Source organism: Equus asinus, chromosome 29 (assembly GCF_041296235.1).
Source record: "Equus asinus isolate D_3611 breed Donkey chromosome 29, EquAss-T2T_v2, whole genome shotgun sequence".
In the NCBI taxonomy this organism is placed as follows: domain Eukaryota; kingdom Metazoa; phylum Chordata; class Mammalia; order Perissodactyla; family Equidae; genus Equus; species Equus asinus.
In genome coordinates this window covers 29,003,489-29,018,687 of record NC_091818.1, presented here as the reverse complement: position 1 = coordinate 29,018,687, position 15,199 = coordinate 29,003,489, and the positions used below count along the sequence as shown (strand labels likewise).

General features: G+C 36.4%; 1 protein-coding gene across 1 annotated transcript in view; it reads left to right on the top strand.

Moving 5' to 3' along the window:
- The window catches only part of MALRD1 (MAM and LDL receptor class A domain containing 1), a 650,667-nt gene that overhangs the window by 184,411 nt on the left and 451,057 nt on the right, over positions 1-15,199 (top strand). The window contains exon 20 of the mRNA XM_070500958.1: positions 5,869-5,956. Within this exon, the coding sequence (XP_070357059.1) occupies positions 5,869-5,956 (88 nt within the window). The remainder of the gene's footprint in view (positions 1-5,868; positions 5,957-15,199) is intronic.

Genomic DNA, 15,199 nt, shown 5'->3' with positions numbered 1-15,199 from the left:
AAAGAATTCTGTATAAATAAAGAAATATGAATACAACTTTGAATGATTCAACCACATCCCCCACTCAATTTTCAAAAAAATCTCTACCGTTAACAGAGCAGAAGCCCTGATGGGAAAAGATTTTTGTGGGTGGAGAAGGAGCTGGGCTAGCAGCAGGTGGGTGGCCATCTCTGAAAGACTCCAACAAATTGCAATCATTCAGTCCAGAATATATAAAATGAAGTATTAGGCAGGGGAAAGGAAGCTGAATTGATATACACATTTCAATTTACACATACATGAAGGGGTCGTAGAGATTCCACACATTGAATACATCAGCCATGTAGCACTATCCAGCTACACTGTTGGGATATAATTCTCCATGGATTTCTTGTTTTCTTCATAGTTCAGCCTCTAAGCAAAGGGTCTATTTCAATAGCCTTTACCTGGAGACATCTGCCTACATTCCAGAAAAAGTACCATCGCTCCCTCCTTCTCGCCTTCTTTCTCTCTCACCTGGAGGGGAAGATGAGCAGATGAAACAGCAGCCTATGACAGCTAGAGTCTCCAGTGCTGGGGTTCCTCTTCTTGCACATGGCACAACCCACTGCATGTGCAGGAAAACATCTGGCCCTCATCATTTGCCCTGTGAGAATTAGGGAAGCAGTGGAAGGTATTTCTCTGGCTGGTGCTTTTTGCTGTCTCTCTGTCAGTGTGTGTGTGTGTGTGAAATAGTGGCAGTCTAACTTGTTATCTTGTGAGTAGGGTAAAGTCTCGGAGCCTTTCTAACCTAACATGCACAAGGAATTGCAAACCCGAATGCTTATGAGGATCCAGCAAGGGACGTGAATTGAGAGAAGTAGGTCAAGTGTATAATAGTAAACTGCTACTGACACTCAGCCTTAGAGGTAGTTGTATAATAGGGAGTAACGGGGACTGTGGCAACTGAGGGACCATATCTTCTTTTGAAACATCCTGCTTTTAAAATATTGGCAACCTGTTCTACTTGAAAGCACTGACTGGGTTAAACTAAACTCCTGGGAGCAAAGTTGTCACAATTTAGTCCTCTCTGTCCTAGATGGTGAGAAGCTGGAAGAAAGGGATGACATTTTTTTTTCTCCTTGGTAACCATGGAAACACTTGGCACAATGGCAAAGTAGACACTCATTGAAGGATCAAAAAGTCTTAGCAAGCCATACATTATAAAGCCTGACATTAGCTAAGAAGAAATACAGTATAATACCAAAAGATCAACAAAAATTTTGCCATGATTTTTGCCCAAAATAGGCAGTCAGATGGGGTAGACATCAGATTTTTTCTTTTAAGTAATTCTTTTGTAGTACTTGCCCTACTTATCTGTCCTAGCATTTTCTTTCATCTCTGCTAGTGCCACAATTTTATTTTTATTATCCCTTTCTGTGCTCAGTGCATGCACACTTTAGATATAGTTTGTATGGCCCATGTTTAATGATAAATGGTTTTCATAACTGTAGTGTAATAATTGGAAGACTCTAATTATTCTATGCTTTTTTGTATGTGATATGGCCAGAGACAGGGAGTTAGAAACATAAAATTTCTCAGACAAAAATTTGAGTATTATTTCATAGAGATGGTTTTCAGGGTTATATAAAAAATTCCAAACATGATTAAAATCTTTTTATGTTGAACCTAGCAAATATTTCCCTAAGTATTACCCTAGAAAGGTTGAGATTTCTAGTTGGCTTTCTAGGAGCCCCTAAAGTTGTAGGTTATGTGATAAAATAATGGATAGTTATTCAACTGTGTTTATAGGAGTTTCACTACTTCAGCTTTTAGTCAGTTGTGAAAACAGGCTAGAAGAGAGTTTTTATAATTTCTTTCTTTTTTTTTTTTCTACATTTTAAATTATGGGAATACTAAATGGAAATAAGTAAATACCTTTAAGAAGTATAACGGAAAATATAAATCTTTGTTCTCTGGAAAATTATTAGTGGATAGCAAGAGAAGAGTTTTCATAGCTGAATTGAAAAGTACATTGAGATACTTGGGATTACTATATGCTAATTATAAAATGTGATGCATTAAATTAGCAATTTAAAAAATAGTAAAGTAATATTTGAGATACTAATGATTTATGGCAATAAGTATAGAATAAATATTTTTACTTGTTTATTGAGGTATAATTTATATAAGTAAAATTCATCCTGTTTAGATGAGTGGTTCTATGAATTTCAGCAAACTTATGCAGTCGTGTAACCACTTCCACAAGTAAAATAGAATATATTTCCATCATCCCCCCAGATTCCCCTTCCTCTAAGTTCTCAATCCCCTCCCTCTTGCCCCAGCCCCTGGCGACACTAATCTGATTTCTTTCCCTATAGTTCTGTCTTTTCTAGAATGCCATATAAATGGATTGATAAAGTACACAGACTTTTGCATCTGGCTTCTTTTACTTTCAAAGGTATAATGCTTTGGGGATTCACAGATACTGTTGCACATATCATTCATTTGTTCCCATTTATTGCTGAGTGCTGTTTCATTGTATAGATCTACCACAAGCTGCTTTTCTGTTTACCAGTTGAGGGATATTTGGATTATTTCCAGCTGTCGGAGGTCATAAATAAAGCTTCTGTGGACTTTGTAAACAGGTTTTCATTTAGATGTGTCTTCATTTCTCTTGGGTAAACATATAACTACTTGTAGGATTGCCACATTACATATGGAGATATATGTTTAATTTTATAAGAAACTGCCAAACCATTTTCCCAAGTGGCTGAACCATTTTGGATTCCCATCAGCAATGCTTTGGAGTCCCAGTTGCTCCACACAGGATATGGGCTTTTTCTATATTTTAAACAGGAATTCCTTTCTTTTGAGTCTTTCTGAACATGGATTATGTTAAAAATTGATATATTACATTGGAATTTTCTATTCTTTTCCAAACACAGGATACTTAAAAGTGGTGTCAGTTTGAATTAATTCCATTTTTTCTTTCTTATGAGTTAATAGAACCTATAATATATATGTTAGAAAATTGAAGATATTTTGGTAAAAATTATGATTAAATTGTCTTGCATATACATGATGACAGTAGTTTCCATATCATTTAGACATTTTGGTCAATAATTCACAGTTTCCTAAATATTCAGAAAAATGAGTTCAGGCAAGTCTCCAAAGCTTTATTCATATTTGAGTCTTTGGTTATATTAGAACTGAAAGTCCAATGTAGTTGACAAGTCCACTCCATCTTTATTTGAAGCATGCAGGAGTCCATGAAAAGAACAACATAGAGGAGCTGGATTCCTTCATGATTTCCAAGCCTGTGATATTTCTGGTGTAAGTAGAATTGGCCTCTACAGGTAATGCAGGTCATTTAGAGCAAAGCTGGATTTTCAATTGCCCTTTAAGTCATTCAGAAAAGTACTAATGAAACTTAGGAGTGAAATTTGGCTTCTCTAATTTTCAGAAAGGCAATACTGCCTTTCATGCAATAATGTTTGTGTTTTAATATCCTTCCATTTATTCTGGAAAAACACCGGAAATGAAAGTGAATTTTGTAGAATAGAGACACTTTGGTTTGGTCTTTTTGTGACTGTTTTCTTAGGTCTAATTTCAGGGGATAATTTGCAAAGCTTTTTGCAAGACTAAATTAAATATAGGACAAAAGTAGAAGTAAACCTTAACATTCATAACTTTTTCTCAAGATGTGGTTTGTTATCAAGTAGGTTTTTTTTTTAAAAAAAGACTGGCTTACTTAAGTATTCAAACAAGGCTGAGACTGCAATTATATATACAACTAGACATTTTTAGTATCTCAATTTGAAACTGTTGTTCATTATTTCTCAAGCATGCTAAAATTTAGAGGGTTTAGAAATTGAAGATATCTTGGTAAAAATTATGATTAAATTATGCCTTAGAGCAAGACCCAACTATCTTCTGTCTTGATTATTTCTGTCTTCCCGTTGGCATTGAGTGCTGTAGAAGCAATATCAAAATGCTCATCATGTAATGTGAAGTAAACTCTAGTACAGATAAGCCTTGTGTAGACAGCATCCACTCAGAAATGCTGCTTACCTGGTGTGGCCCACAAAGGAGAAAATTTCTAATTTTCATAAATGGTGAATTCTTTAACTTGTGACTACGTAAAGACGACAAAAGAAATACTTTGGAATAGCTAAGTTTACACACTCAAATGGAGCTATGTATGTCTATACATATCCCTAAAGTTAGCATACAGATATTTATATGTACAGTCACTATGCTTTCCATTAACTTTGGGATTCTGATGTCACTTTTCTATCCCTTCTCGTTAATAAACTAAGATAATCATAAGCAATGTAGCCAAGTCAATAGTGCTTATTCTTATTTATCTGCATTTTCTTCTTGCATCTTCTGAGCCTTTTGTTAGCATGTTCTATGTTGTATTGCAGTGGGGTAGACATATATGGATCTAAGGAATTTATTAGTAATTAATTAGTCATTGCTTATGCCTTTTTCCTGTTGTTCATCCAAGTTCAGTCTTTTTTTCTATAAAACAAAACATATTTTCTTACGGTATGTTTTGCCAAATTCTGACTGCTGGCTTTTGTTTATTAGAAGAATTGTATGATTTTGTACTGACTGTTCTTTCTGCATTTTGTTTTCTCTGCCTGTACTATTTCTTTGAATCACGCTGGTGGTGAAAAGAAGAATGCATTTTATGTTTGGAGTGATCCATTGCAAAGCAGCAAAACCCTTCCTGTATGGCACCATTAAATGTTTCTCAGGACATATTAGATGGGCTCTATTTGCCCATTAGTTAGATGAATAAACCTTTCCCAAGGTGATTCATTTCCTCAGTGACAAATCAGGGAGAAAATCCTAGTCGTCCTCAAGGAAGACTAGAAAGTTGGAGGAAGATGTCCACAGGTTTGAGGTCAGTCATTTGACCTTTTAAAACTTTCTCTCTTTAACTAGCCCATCAATAAATAATGTACAAGACCACTTTTAATGGAAGATAGAATTTGAAAAATGAAGTAAAATTTCCATTCCCACATATAGCATTTGCGAGCAAAAATGAAACTGAAACATATTTACATAAAATGGTGGAAAACAGGAACATGACTTTTAAGTTTGATTTTGCTTAAAATTCTTCATTATTAAATTCCTAGTAAGGAATTCCTAGTAAGTATGCAACCTATTTGCATAAGTATTAAAATGATTCATCACGATTAATTCCATTATAGTAAATCTCAGCCCTAATCACAGTTTGCCACGTCCTAGAGTGGTTCGTCAGTATTTCATCTTTTGCTGGAGTTTTGGTGGATTGCAGCCCCTATAGCAGCACGGGTGTCATCAGAGTTCACGGTGATTAATGTGGTTCTGAAGGAGATCTAATAACTATTAGCCACTTTCACAAAGTGTTACAGAAGAAGGTCGATGTGAGAAAAATTTTAAAGCTCTTAAATGTACATTCTAGGAAGCACCTCTGGCCGCAAATTGGATTTCTTAAGGCATGAAGAGGTTTAAGCTTGGAAACAGATGAACTACCAAGGGATAGGTGGGAAAGCAAACAGTAATTTGCCTTCAAATGCTTAAAAGATTGGAAGAAAACAGGGCAAGTCTAGAACTCATGGTTGAAAGTTATAGGGAATTAGATATTGATCTGATGTATTGAAATTTCAGAAAATCAAAACTCATTGTAAACAGAATGGGCTTCATAGGTATAATGGGCCCAATAAAGTATGAAGCTTCCTGTTACTAGAAGAATTTAGGTCAAGACGAGGTGCCTACTTTTGGAGATTATTGCAAAGTATTTTTTAATGGTTCAGAAGAGAGTTCTCTTTAAGTAAACTCTGAATTTCTTTACAACCATGAGATCCCATAAATTAATTTCCTCCAATGACAGCAAATTTCTTCTGTTTTTCTTAGATTTTGGTGGAGGCTTCAGTGGGAGATGGCTTCACTGGAGACATTGCAATTGATGATTTGTCATTTATGAACTGTGCCCTCTACCCTGGTAAGGAAGAATATTTCAATAGATGAGTATTTTCAAATTTGTTATTTGAAAAAACTGCCAAAGAAATCAATATTCCAAAATACCTTCATTTCTATTCTCTCAAATATATTAACCCTAGAAACAATTCCTGTAAATCTTTGCTGGTAATTAGTCTTCAAATCTTTGAAAACATGGTAAAGAGGGTTGGATCGGTTGTGTTTATGTCTCATCACATGCAAAATATTAGGAAATCACGTCTGAAGTTAAACTGTAATTTCATTATATTTGGGAGATTATAATAACCAAACTGTTTGCCTTACCATTAGTTATTTTGGAGACTTTTTTAACCTCTCAATCACCTTCAGTGAAGTTTTATTCTTAGGCTGTGCTTTAAATATTCCTAAGGATTGTTTTCAACCATTTCCTCTCCATATTTTAGATTTCTTTTAAAACACTAATACATGTTTTCCAGATTTCTCTCTCCCTCCTCAACCATTCGGCTGAACTCCAAACTTACGTACTGAGCACTTACTCAGCATCTCAACTTAGATGTCTGATAGGCATCTCAAAGACAACAGGGAAAATAACCTGAAACAAATACATCCCAGGGAAAAATCATTCTGGGCAGTGCATAGTGATCTAGTAGGACTGGATATCAGGTTCTTGGAGGATGATTCTGGCACTGAAGCTGGAGGCTATTAAGTTGCTTGACAAGGGGGAGCACAGTCTCCTTGCTGGAGTTATCAGAGATCAGGGACTGGGTAATTTAAAAAGCAATTGCAATGATCCATGTAGAGAGCACTTTCATATGCTGAAAACTTAACCTCCAGCCCTGTTCTATCACCATAGTGTTGTTGGTCAGACGAGTACCAGCCTCTTCTCAGATATAATCAGAGGGATGGATTCCAGTTCTTTCCCTTGTTAGGTAACACAGCTCTGATCCTCCACTTCATCACTCTGGCAGGATTAATTATCTTAATCACTGTGTGTATTGGTTTCCACGGAACTCTGCAGAAAGCCAGTCCCTCTGTGGAAAGCCAGGAAGAAGGAAGTCAGAATTGAACAAGTTTCCCTTACTTCTCAATGTCTGAAAGTAAATTCTTGCTTACCAGTTGCCCCTCAATCCTGCCATTCTTCCACGCCTCCATATGTTAGTAAATGACAGTTTATTTCTAGTTGCTTATTCTTCATTAACAAATCTGGTCAGCCACCAGCTTCAGATATATCCAAAGTCCACTATGTCTTATTGCTCTCACTACTCCCCCAAGCCACCATTGTCTCTGCATGGATTATTGCAGTTGCTTTTTAAATAATCTCTCTGCTTCTACCCTTGAGCCATATAATCTATTCTCAAAACAACAGCCAGAATGATCCTTTTTAGACTTAGATAAGATTATGTCACCGGATCATCAGTCTTCCCATGGCATCTTATCTCATTCAGAGCAAAAGTTGAACTTCTTCCAATTGCTCCCAAGGAGCAAACAACTGACCCCCTGTAGCTCTCTGACTTTGCCCCCACCCCTGTGCCTCTATTTGACTTCTCTCAAGTACAAGGCCCCTCAGCTAGTCCTGGAGTTCTCTAACCCATTTATGCCTCTGCTCAAAAGTTTCTTCTTTAGCAAAGCCTTCTCTGAACACTACACACACACTCACACAGAGTCTCTTCCTTATCTGATATTTTCTATCTCCTTTTGCTGTGTTATTTTTCTCCATAACGCCTATCCCCCATATAGTTAAATTTCTGTTTTTCCCACAATAGTGTTAGCTGCGTAAGAGCAGAGATTTTACCTGCACACTGCCTTATCTCCAGCAGCTTAAATAGTATGTGGTACTTAAGAGTACTAAGTAAACATCTGTTGGATGGATGGGTGGGGAGATGGAGAGATGTCTATATCTTTTTAAGTGTGTTATATACTTTTCTTATATATTTTAGTTATTAGTATTGCTAAAACATTAAGTACATGTCTATGCAAGATACTATGTTATGTGTCGGTCAGCTTTTCTTGGAAGCCAAATTTCAGTGGCTTGAAACCATAAGCATTTATTTCTTGCTCTTAAGTGTGTGGGTTGGCATATAACAATAACAGCAAAAATATGTATTTCTTGTTCATAGCTCTTTATAAGTCCATGTAGCCCCAAGCTGTGTATCTCTGTTCCATGTGTCCTGTCTGGGACCAAGGCTGAAGGACCAAGTGTCTATCTGACTCAGTCTGTTCTCAAGTCAGAGGGTTGGAAAAAGAAAGCACACTTAAAACTTCTGTTGGGACATGGTATGTATCATGTCTGCTTAAGTCCATCGGTCAGAGTGAACCACGTGATTAAGCCTAATAATGAGGCCTGGATTATTCTCCATGGACAGGGAGCTTGGCAAGAGTAGGGAATACAGAAAATCCTTATATGAGAGGTAGCTTATAACTGGGCACAATAATACCATCTACTGCTCTATATATCATGTCATATAATCCTATCACCTTTTAGGAGTCTAGAATAGTGCCTGGCCCATCATTGGTGAATGGGTGTTGAATGTTGAATAGGATTGATGCCTTTGTTTTCCCCATGTTATGGAGCAAACTGAGAAGGAGATACCTGGCAAAGGCTACCTAACCATATGGCAGAATATGACATCTGCTTCTTGGGCCCATAGTGTTAACCACTGTTATGCTGCTCATCAAATACGCTAACTTCACAAGGAAGAGAATCCAATTTCGATTTTGCAAGTGTGAAAAATTAAACTTAAGGAGAATAAGTGACCTGGAGGAGAATACACAATTGAGGACAGGAATAGGATTTTTACCTAAGCGTGTCTGATTTCAATGGTCAGAGCTTCTCCCAAATTGCCTTCCACTCTGAGCTTAGGGAGAATCACTGTGACCCAAGTGGCACAGAAGACCGAAAAAAAGAAAAACCAGAGAGGCAGCACAAGTCACCATTTGTACTGTTGCTGAACCAATTATCCAGCTAAATACATTCTGTGGCTGATGTTTCCAAGTTGGAGGGAGAAGAGCTGCCAGAAACAAAGGCAGAGATGTGGAATATCAGTCACAGACCATTAGTACTGATTTTCTGCTTGAAGCTTGGGAAGAAAAATATGGAATTCTAAAAAGTGTCTGAACTGTGTGGTTTTCATGCTGGCTTCAAAACAAAAGAAATGTTGGGTTGAAACCACAAAGCCTGTTATAGGCATAGGTTTCATAAGGGAATTTGATGTAATCTTGCCATAAGATGAAAATGAAAATAAAAAACTGGCTCAATAACAGTATTCCTCTTGATGATTATCAGTCAATTTTTTTTCACGACACCATGTTCGCTGTGGTGGGATTAGAGCTCCTTGGTTCACCTACAGACATTGATTTGCTTTTAGTATAAACTGATTATTTATCTACAGCACATTTCCTCCTTGGCTGATAAAACAAAACAAAACTAATAAAAACTGAAAAAATATATACTCAAACACAAAAGGCTGAGCTAATCCCCAAAGTGTGGATTTGTACATTACCTGTAATTTTTATTTTATATTATAAAAGTGACTAAAGTGGAGTAGATTATTTCCTTTTTACCTATTAACTCAAAATCAGCCTTTCTTTCCCCTATGCCTGCCTTGATGACATTAGTATTCTCTAGCAACCCAGGATTGAAATTCCACAGTCATCCTTGGCTCTCCCCTTAAACTTGCCCACCTCCAAATCCTACTAACTCCAACTCCAAAATACTTCTCACATCTGTTCTGTTTTTTCTGTTACCTCTGCCATGACCCTGGTTCAAGACAGCATTGACTGGAAAGGTAAGCTTTTTGACCACAAACTTTTATTTTTTTTCCCCAATAGTTTTTAGGCAATAAACTTAGTTTCTTTTCACTTTGTCCTAAAACATCATTGTTTGCTCTTGCAGGTCAACTCTTTCTCATTTTCTAACTTCTAGTTGTTTCTAACAATTTTCAAATCTGTTCTCAATTTTGGATTGTGCTTCCTTTGTTTTAATCCTTTGATGATATAGACTCTTAGTTAAACCTAATCTAGGAAAGAAAAGACATTTTAGGCAAAATTAATTGCATTTTTAGGGAAAGTAGGCAAACTTAACCATGCAATAGAATCCTTTGATTCTTTGCATCAGTGTATGATGATATTGTCCATTCTCGGAGCAGATAATGATGAAGAATGATGGCAAAGTTAAATAGCTTTCCTCTCACCTTGAATCAGACCTTCAGAGGAGATGATTAAGTAAAGAATGTTGCCAGATATTCATATTAAAAGACAAGTGTCCCAAAGGAAGTATCTGTTTCACATTACTCTTTCTATCCTACATGAGAAAAGCAAGAAGTATGTTACCTCCAGCAGAACGTATATGACAGTTTTCTTTCTTACATCAAAGATGTTTGGTGAGGTAGCTGAGTTATTTGGAAAAATAAAGTCATGACTACATGGCATCATGACATATTGTTTGCAAACTGAAAAAAATTGCTCATGCACTTTTCATCCTGTTGTAAAATTTCAGAATTAAGCATGCATATTAGAATTATTATTTACTAGAGTTATTAATTATTAGAATGAATATCAGTATCCAGCGTATTAGTGTTTTATTTTTCCCAGGAAAGTTGTTTACTAAGTCATTGGCGTATGTTGCAACTGATGATGGCTTAAAATTGGGAAACTATGGTAATTATTTATAGGATACTTAGCAACAATTTTTATGATGTCTTCTGCCACCTGCTGAATGATTTTTGTGGTTGTCAAACCGACTGAGTTGATTGAGTTTTTGGCATCCCTCCTCATTAGCCTTAGTTTCTCACCAGCTTTATTTATAAATGCTTTTCAAGTCTCTCTTCTTTCTGCAAAGAGTAATGTTTGTTTCAGTGTGAATAAAAAGGCCCGGGGAAAAGTGTGTACTTTGTCTTCACTTTTAAGATATCACCTGCAGCTTTTCACCTTATAATACTAAGCTGTTTGGTGTGTCCATTGTATTTGTCTCAAAATAAATAATACAGTACATGAAAGCACTCTGTTTAGAGGTTCTTCTTTATTTTTCTAAAGGAAATATATACTCTGAAGAAAATACAAAATTATTGGAAATATTTCCAATTTAATAGAAGTCTTCAAGGCAAAAATCAGGAAATTTGAGACTCAGTGATTGCAAACTTAAATATTCTGGTTTTAGCATCTTTGCTGTAGTCTTGCAAAGTGACTTCGCATATACGTAGGAAAAAAATTGACCAAAGCCTATGTCCAGCCTACTTAGTATTTTTATTGTGTTTCTAGAAAATAAACTTGGACAAATAACTAACTTAACCTGTTTTAAAGTTAAAACTTTTAAATTTTGTCATCTTTTAATTGAGGGAAATGCTAAATAGTCAAAATGTATGAGGCTCTTAAAAACGTAGATGTTAGCTTGAAAATTACCCAGCTGCTACTTGTCTATTTGTAGTCACTTTCAAATATAGTGTGAAGTCTGTAAAGATGGAAAATACCTTGTGCTACCTGGAAAATTTCATTGAATGTATGTTAAAACAAAAATATTTCAAAAAGAGCTGACTTGCTATTGGAGACAGGGAAAAAAAGTCACTATATAATATATGGCAACAGCTGTGGTCCAGTTGTTATAAATTATGTCGAAAGAACAGCAATATTTTAATAAAATCTACTCTCCTAGAAAGTAGAAATAATACAGACACTTCAGTACGATCAAGCTGAATGTACTTGTTTTAGCTTGTGGGTATAACTCTGTTATTGCATTAAGTGCAACAGGAAAAATGTACACTTTTCCCCTGGAGCTATAGATATTTCAAATTTTCAATTTTCTGAAGATTGATTATGTTTAAACCTCAAGTAGACTTTTAGATTTTTAAATTAAATCTTTTTCTTAAAGTCAGACGTCACAGGAAGAACATATGTATTGTTACCTGGAGATAAATAAAGAACAACTGTGCATATTATCAGGTAATTCCCACAGTTAAGATATGTCTAAAGCTGGTAATAATTTATCAAACACTAGAGATGTTAGAATATTGGTTTTATTTGCCTAATTGACAGTATGGGAGTGGTGTAGGGAAGGAAGTCTGGTATAAAACAAGTTGGAAAATCTCTTTTATCAGAAAGATTATATTAGTGTAGCATGAATTATATCATATCTGTGACAAGGAAATCACAGAGCAAGGAGTTGGAACACTGAGTCCATCGGGAGCCTGAGTCATCTACTTAGAATGACAGGTGTGTAGGTGGGTTGGTTTCCCTGTGGCTCAGGACTGTGGAAGAAGATCAGATCAAACCGGACTAATCTCTGCTTCCTAGTGAGTGCAAACTTCAGTCATTTGCATTTCACCTTTGCAGTTTTGTTTCAGCTACAAAACTTTTAGTGCTTTTTGTTTAAAGAGACTTAACTGTATCATTGCTACCAATTCTAGACTTTCTATGCAATGGTACACAAAAAAAACACAAAATTATAAGCTTTGCTATGGACTGTATGTTTGTATCCCCCCAATATTCTTGTGTTGAAGCCCTAATTCCCAATGTCATGGCATTTGGAGGTGGGATCTTTGGGAGGTAATTAGGGTTAGATTAGGTCATGGAGGTGCCAACCTCATGATGAGATTAGGGCTCATATAAGAAGAGGAAGAGACATGAGATCTCTTTCTGTGTGCACACACCAAGGAAGGCCATGTGAAGAGGGCCCTCACTAAGAACCCAACCACGCTAGCACCCTGATCTTTGCACCCTGAGCTTTGTTTTACTTCTGCAAGGCAGATCCCAAGGAATCAGGTATAATTCCATCTTCCCAGTTACAAACACCACCATTTCCAAAGTTTGACTCCAGAGTAAGAAATACTTTTTATCAATTCGCTCTTTTGATGCTCTAAAATACAAACATATTGGACTTATTTGGTTTTTAAGATTTTCTCATTCTGGTAAAATAACAAAGATTAACGGGAAAGGACAAATAATTTTAGAATCTTACGATTTCTTTTTAGAGTACAGTCACGTGTCACTTAATGATGGGGATACATTCTGAGAAATGCATCATTTGGTGATTTTGTCGTGTGAACATCATGGAGTGTACTGAAGAGAACAAAATTTGCCACCACAAAAGTGTGTCTCTTTAACATGAGGATTATTTTAGGCTGATTGTTTTTAAGAAACAAAAGAATCAAAAAGTTTTCTTCTTACCTTCCCCTTAACTGCCTAAAAGAATTCAGGTTAAAAAAAAACTATCTCAGGAGGCAAGCTATCACTTTAGCATAACATGAACTAGGTGGTAGACAGGGAGGAACCTAGATAAACCTGTTTATTGGGCTTCCCTCTGTGTTCTTCTGTTTCCGTGTGGCCAAACACTAGTTTTCCAAACATTTTCTCCTTTTTCTCTACCTGTGAATTGCCTTCCTTCCCGTTGAAGTCCCTGACTTTCCCCACCTGCAACATCATCTTTTGTCTTTAGCTAAGGAGAGTATTAAAAATAAAGGCTTTGGCCATTTTGATGAGTTACTTGGTTTTCCTGGATTTTTCCTGTGTATACATGTTATTAATCTTTTATTTGTTTTTCTCCTGTTAATCAGTCTCATGTCGATTTAATTTCTAGACCATCCATAAGAACTTAGAGGGTAGAGGAAAATTTCTTCTTCCCCTGCAGTACTTATGCAAACCTAGATGGTATAGCCTCCTACATACCTAGGCTATATGGTATTAATCTATGGGACCACCATTGTATACACAGTCTGTTGTTGACCAAAACATCGTTATGCAGTGAATGACTGTAGTGGTTCTTTTACCTACCACTCTTGGATCATTTCTGAGATAGAAAATGAATTGTCTCTGTTTTCCCTGAGTATCAGCGCATCAACTTCCTTTTTCTAAGACATCCACTCATGTCCATGGTTTCTTCTTAAGGGAGACTCTTTCTTAGTTTGAATTGAAACCAAGCTTAAAGATGCAGTTAAGACTACTGGTTTTGATAATATGGCAGACCGAATGATCTGAAAACACTAAGTCTACGTATACCTAGAAATGTCAAATACGACGTTTATTTATTTAAACATTAAGCTGAGCTTAAAAAAGAGAAATTCTCAGGTGAGAGAAACAAAGAGAGTGTGGAAAAATAGAATAGAAAGCATAATGTGACTGCCAGAGTTAGGGAGTAACAGAATATGGGATGGATGAGAAGAAGGAAAAGGGAAAGGAGGGCAAGAGGGATATACCTCTAGGGTACCCTAGCCCGGGGTACCAGTCAAGTTCTAAAAGGAACAATTCAAAGTTGCCGTAGAAGGACTCTTCTACAAACTAGATGATAAAGGATTCTCACAAAAAGAAAAATCAAGCACAGAAAATTATAGTGGCCAGCCTCCAAAATAACCCCCAATGATCCCCACTTTTTGGTATTCATGCCCTGTGTACCAGGCCCTTCCCACATTGAGGACTGATGCGTGCAACTAATGACCCATGTGGCAATGACTGTGTGTGATTTCCAAAGCTAGACTTCCACTGTCTTCTCTTGGATCATTTACTCTGGGGGAGGCCAGACACCATGTCAAGAGGATACTCAAGCAGCCCTATGGAGAGAGTTCTGGAACTGAGAATTCCTGCCAGCAGAAGCACTAACTGCCCAGGCATGTGAGCAAGCCACCTTAGAAGCAGATCCCCTGCCCCAGTCAAGCCTTCTAATGACTACAGCCTTTGCTGACATCTTGATGGCAATCTTCTGAGACCCTAAATCAAACTACCAAGCCAAGCTTCTTCTGCATTTCACACTCACAGAAATTGTGAGATACTAAGTGTTTATAGGTTTAAACTTCTAAGGCTCATGGAAATTTGTTATGCCAACAGAAAACTAATAAACAAATAATTAAAAATGTTAAAGGATTCTAAGCCCTAAGAAAATAGGATTAAATGGTTAAAAAAGAAAGAAAACTTTGGAAAAATATTGGCCTTCTTGAAGTGAGTAATAAAATCAATGAAATAAAAATCTCAGTGGATGAATCAAATAGCTGAAAGATATCAATGTTGTGATTAGTTAACTGGAAAATAGCTACAAAGAAATTTTGGAGTGCAGCATATGGATATAGAGAAGGAAAATGGGAGAGAGAGATTTACTTGAAGGAGAGATCATAAAAGGTAATGGAGTTCTAGGGAGAGAATGACGAAAATGGAGGAGAAGCAATTTTCAAAGATATATTGGCTAAGAATTAATTTTAGGCATAGATTTAAGAAGCCTAGTGAACTTCATCCAAAATATTATAATAAGAATAAATCCAGGTCTAGACTCACAGAAATGAGTTAGACTAAC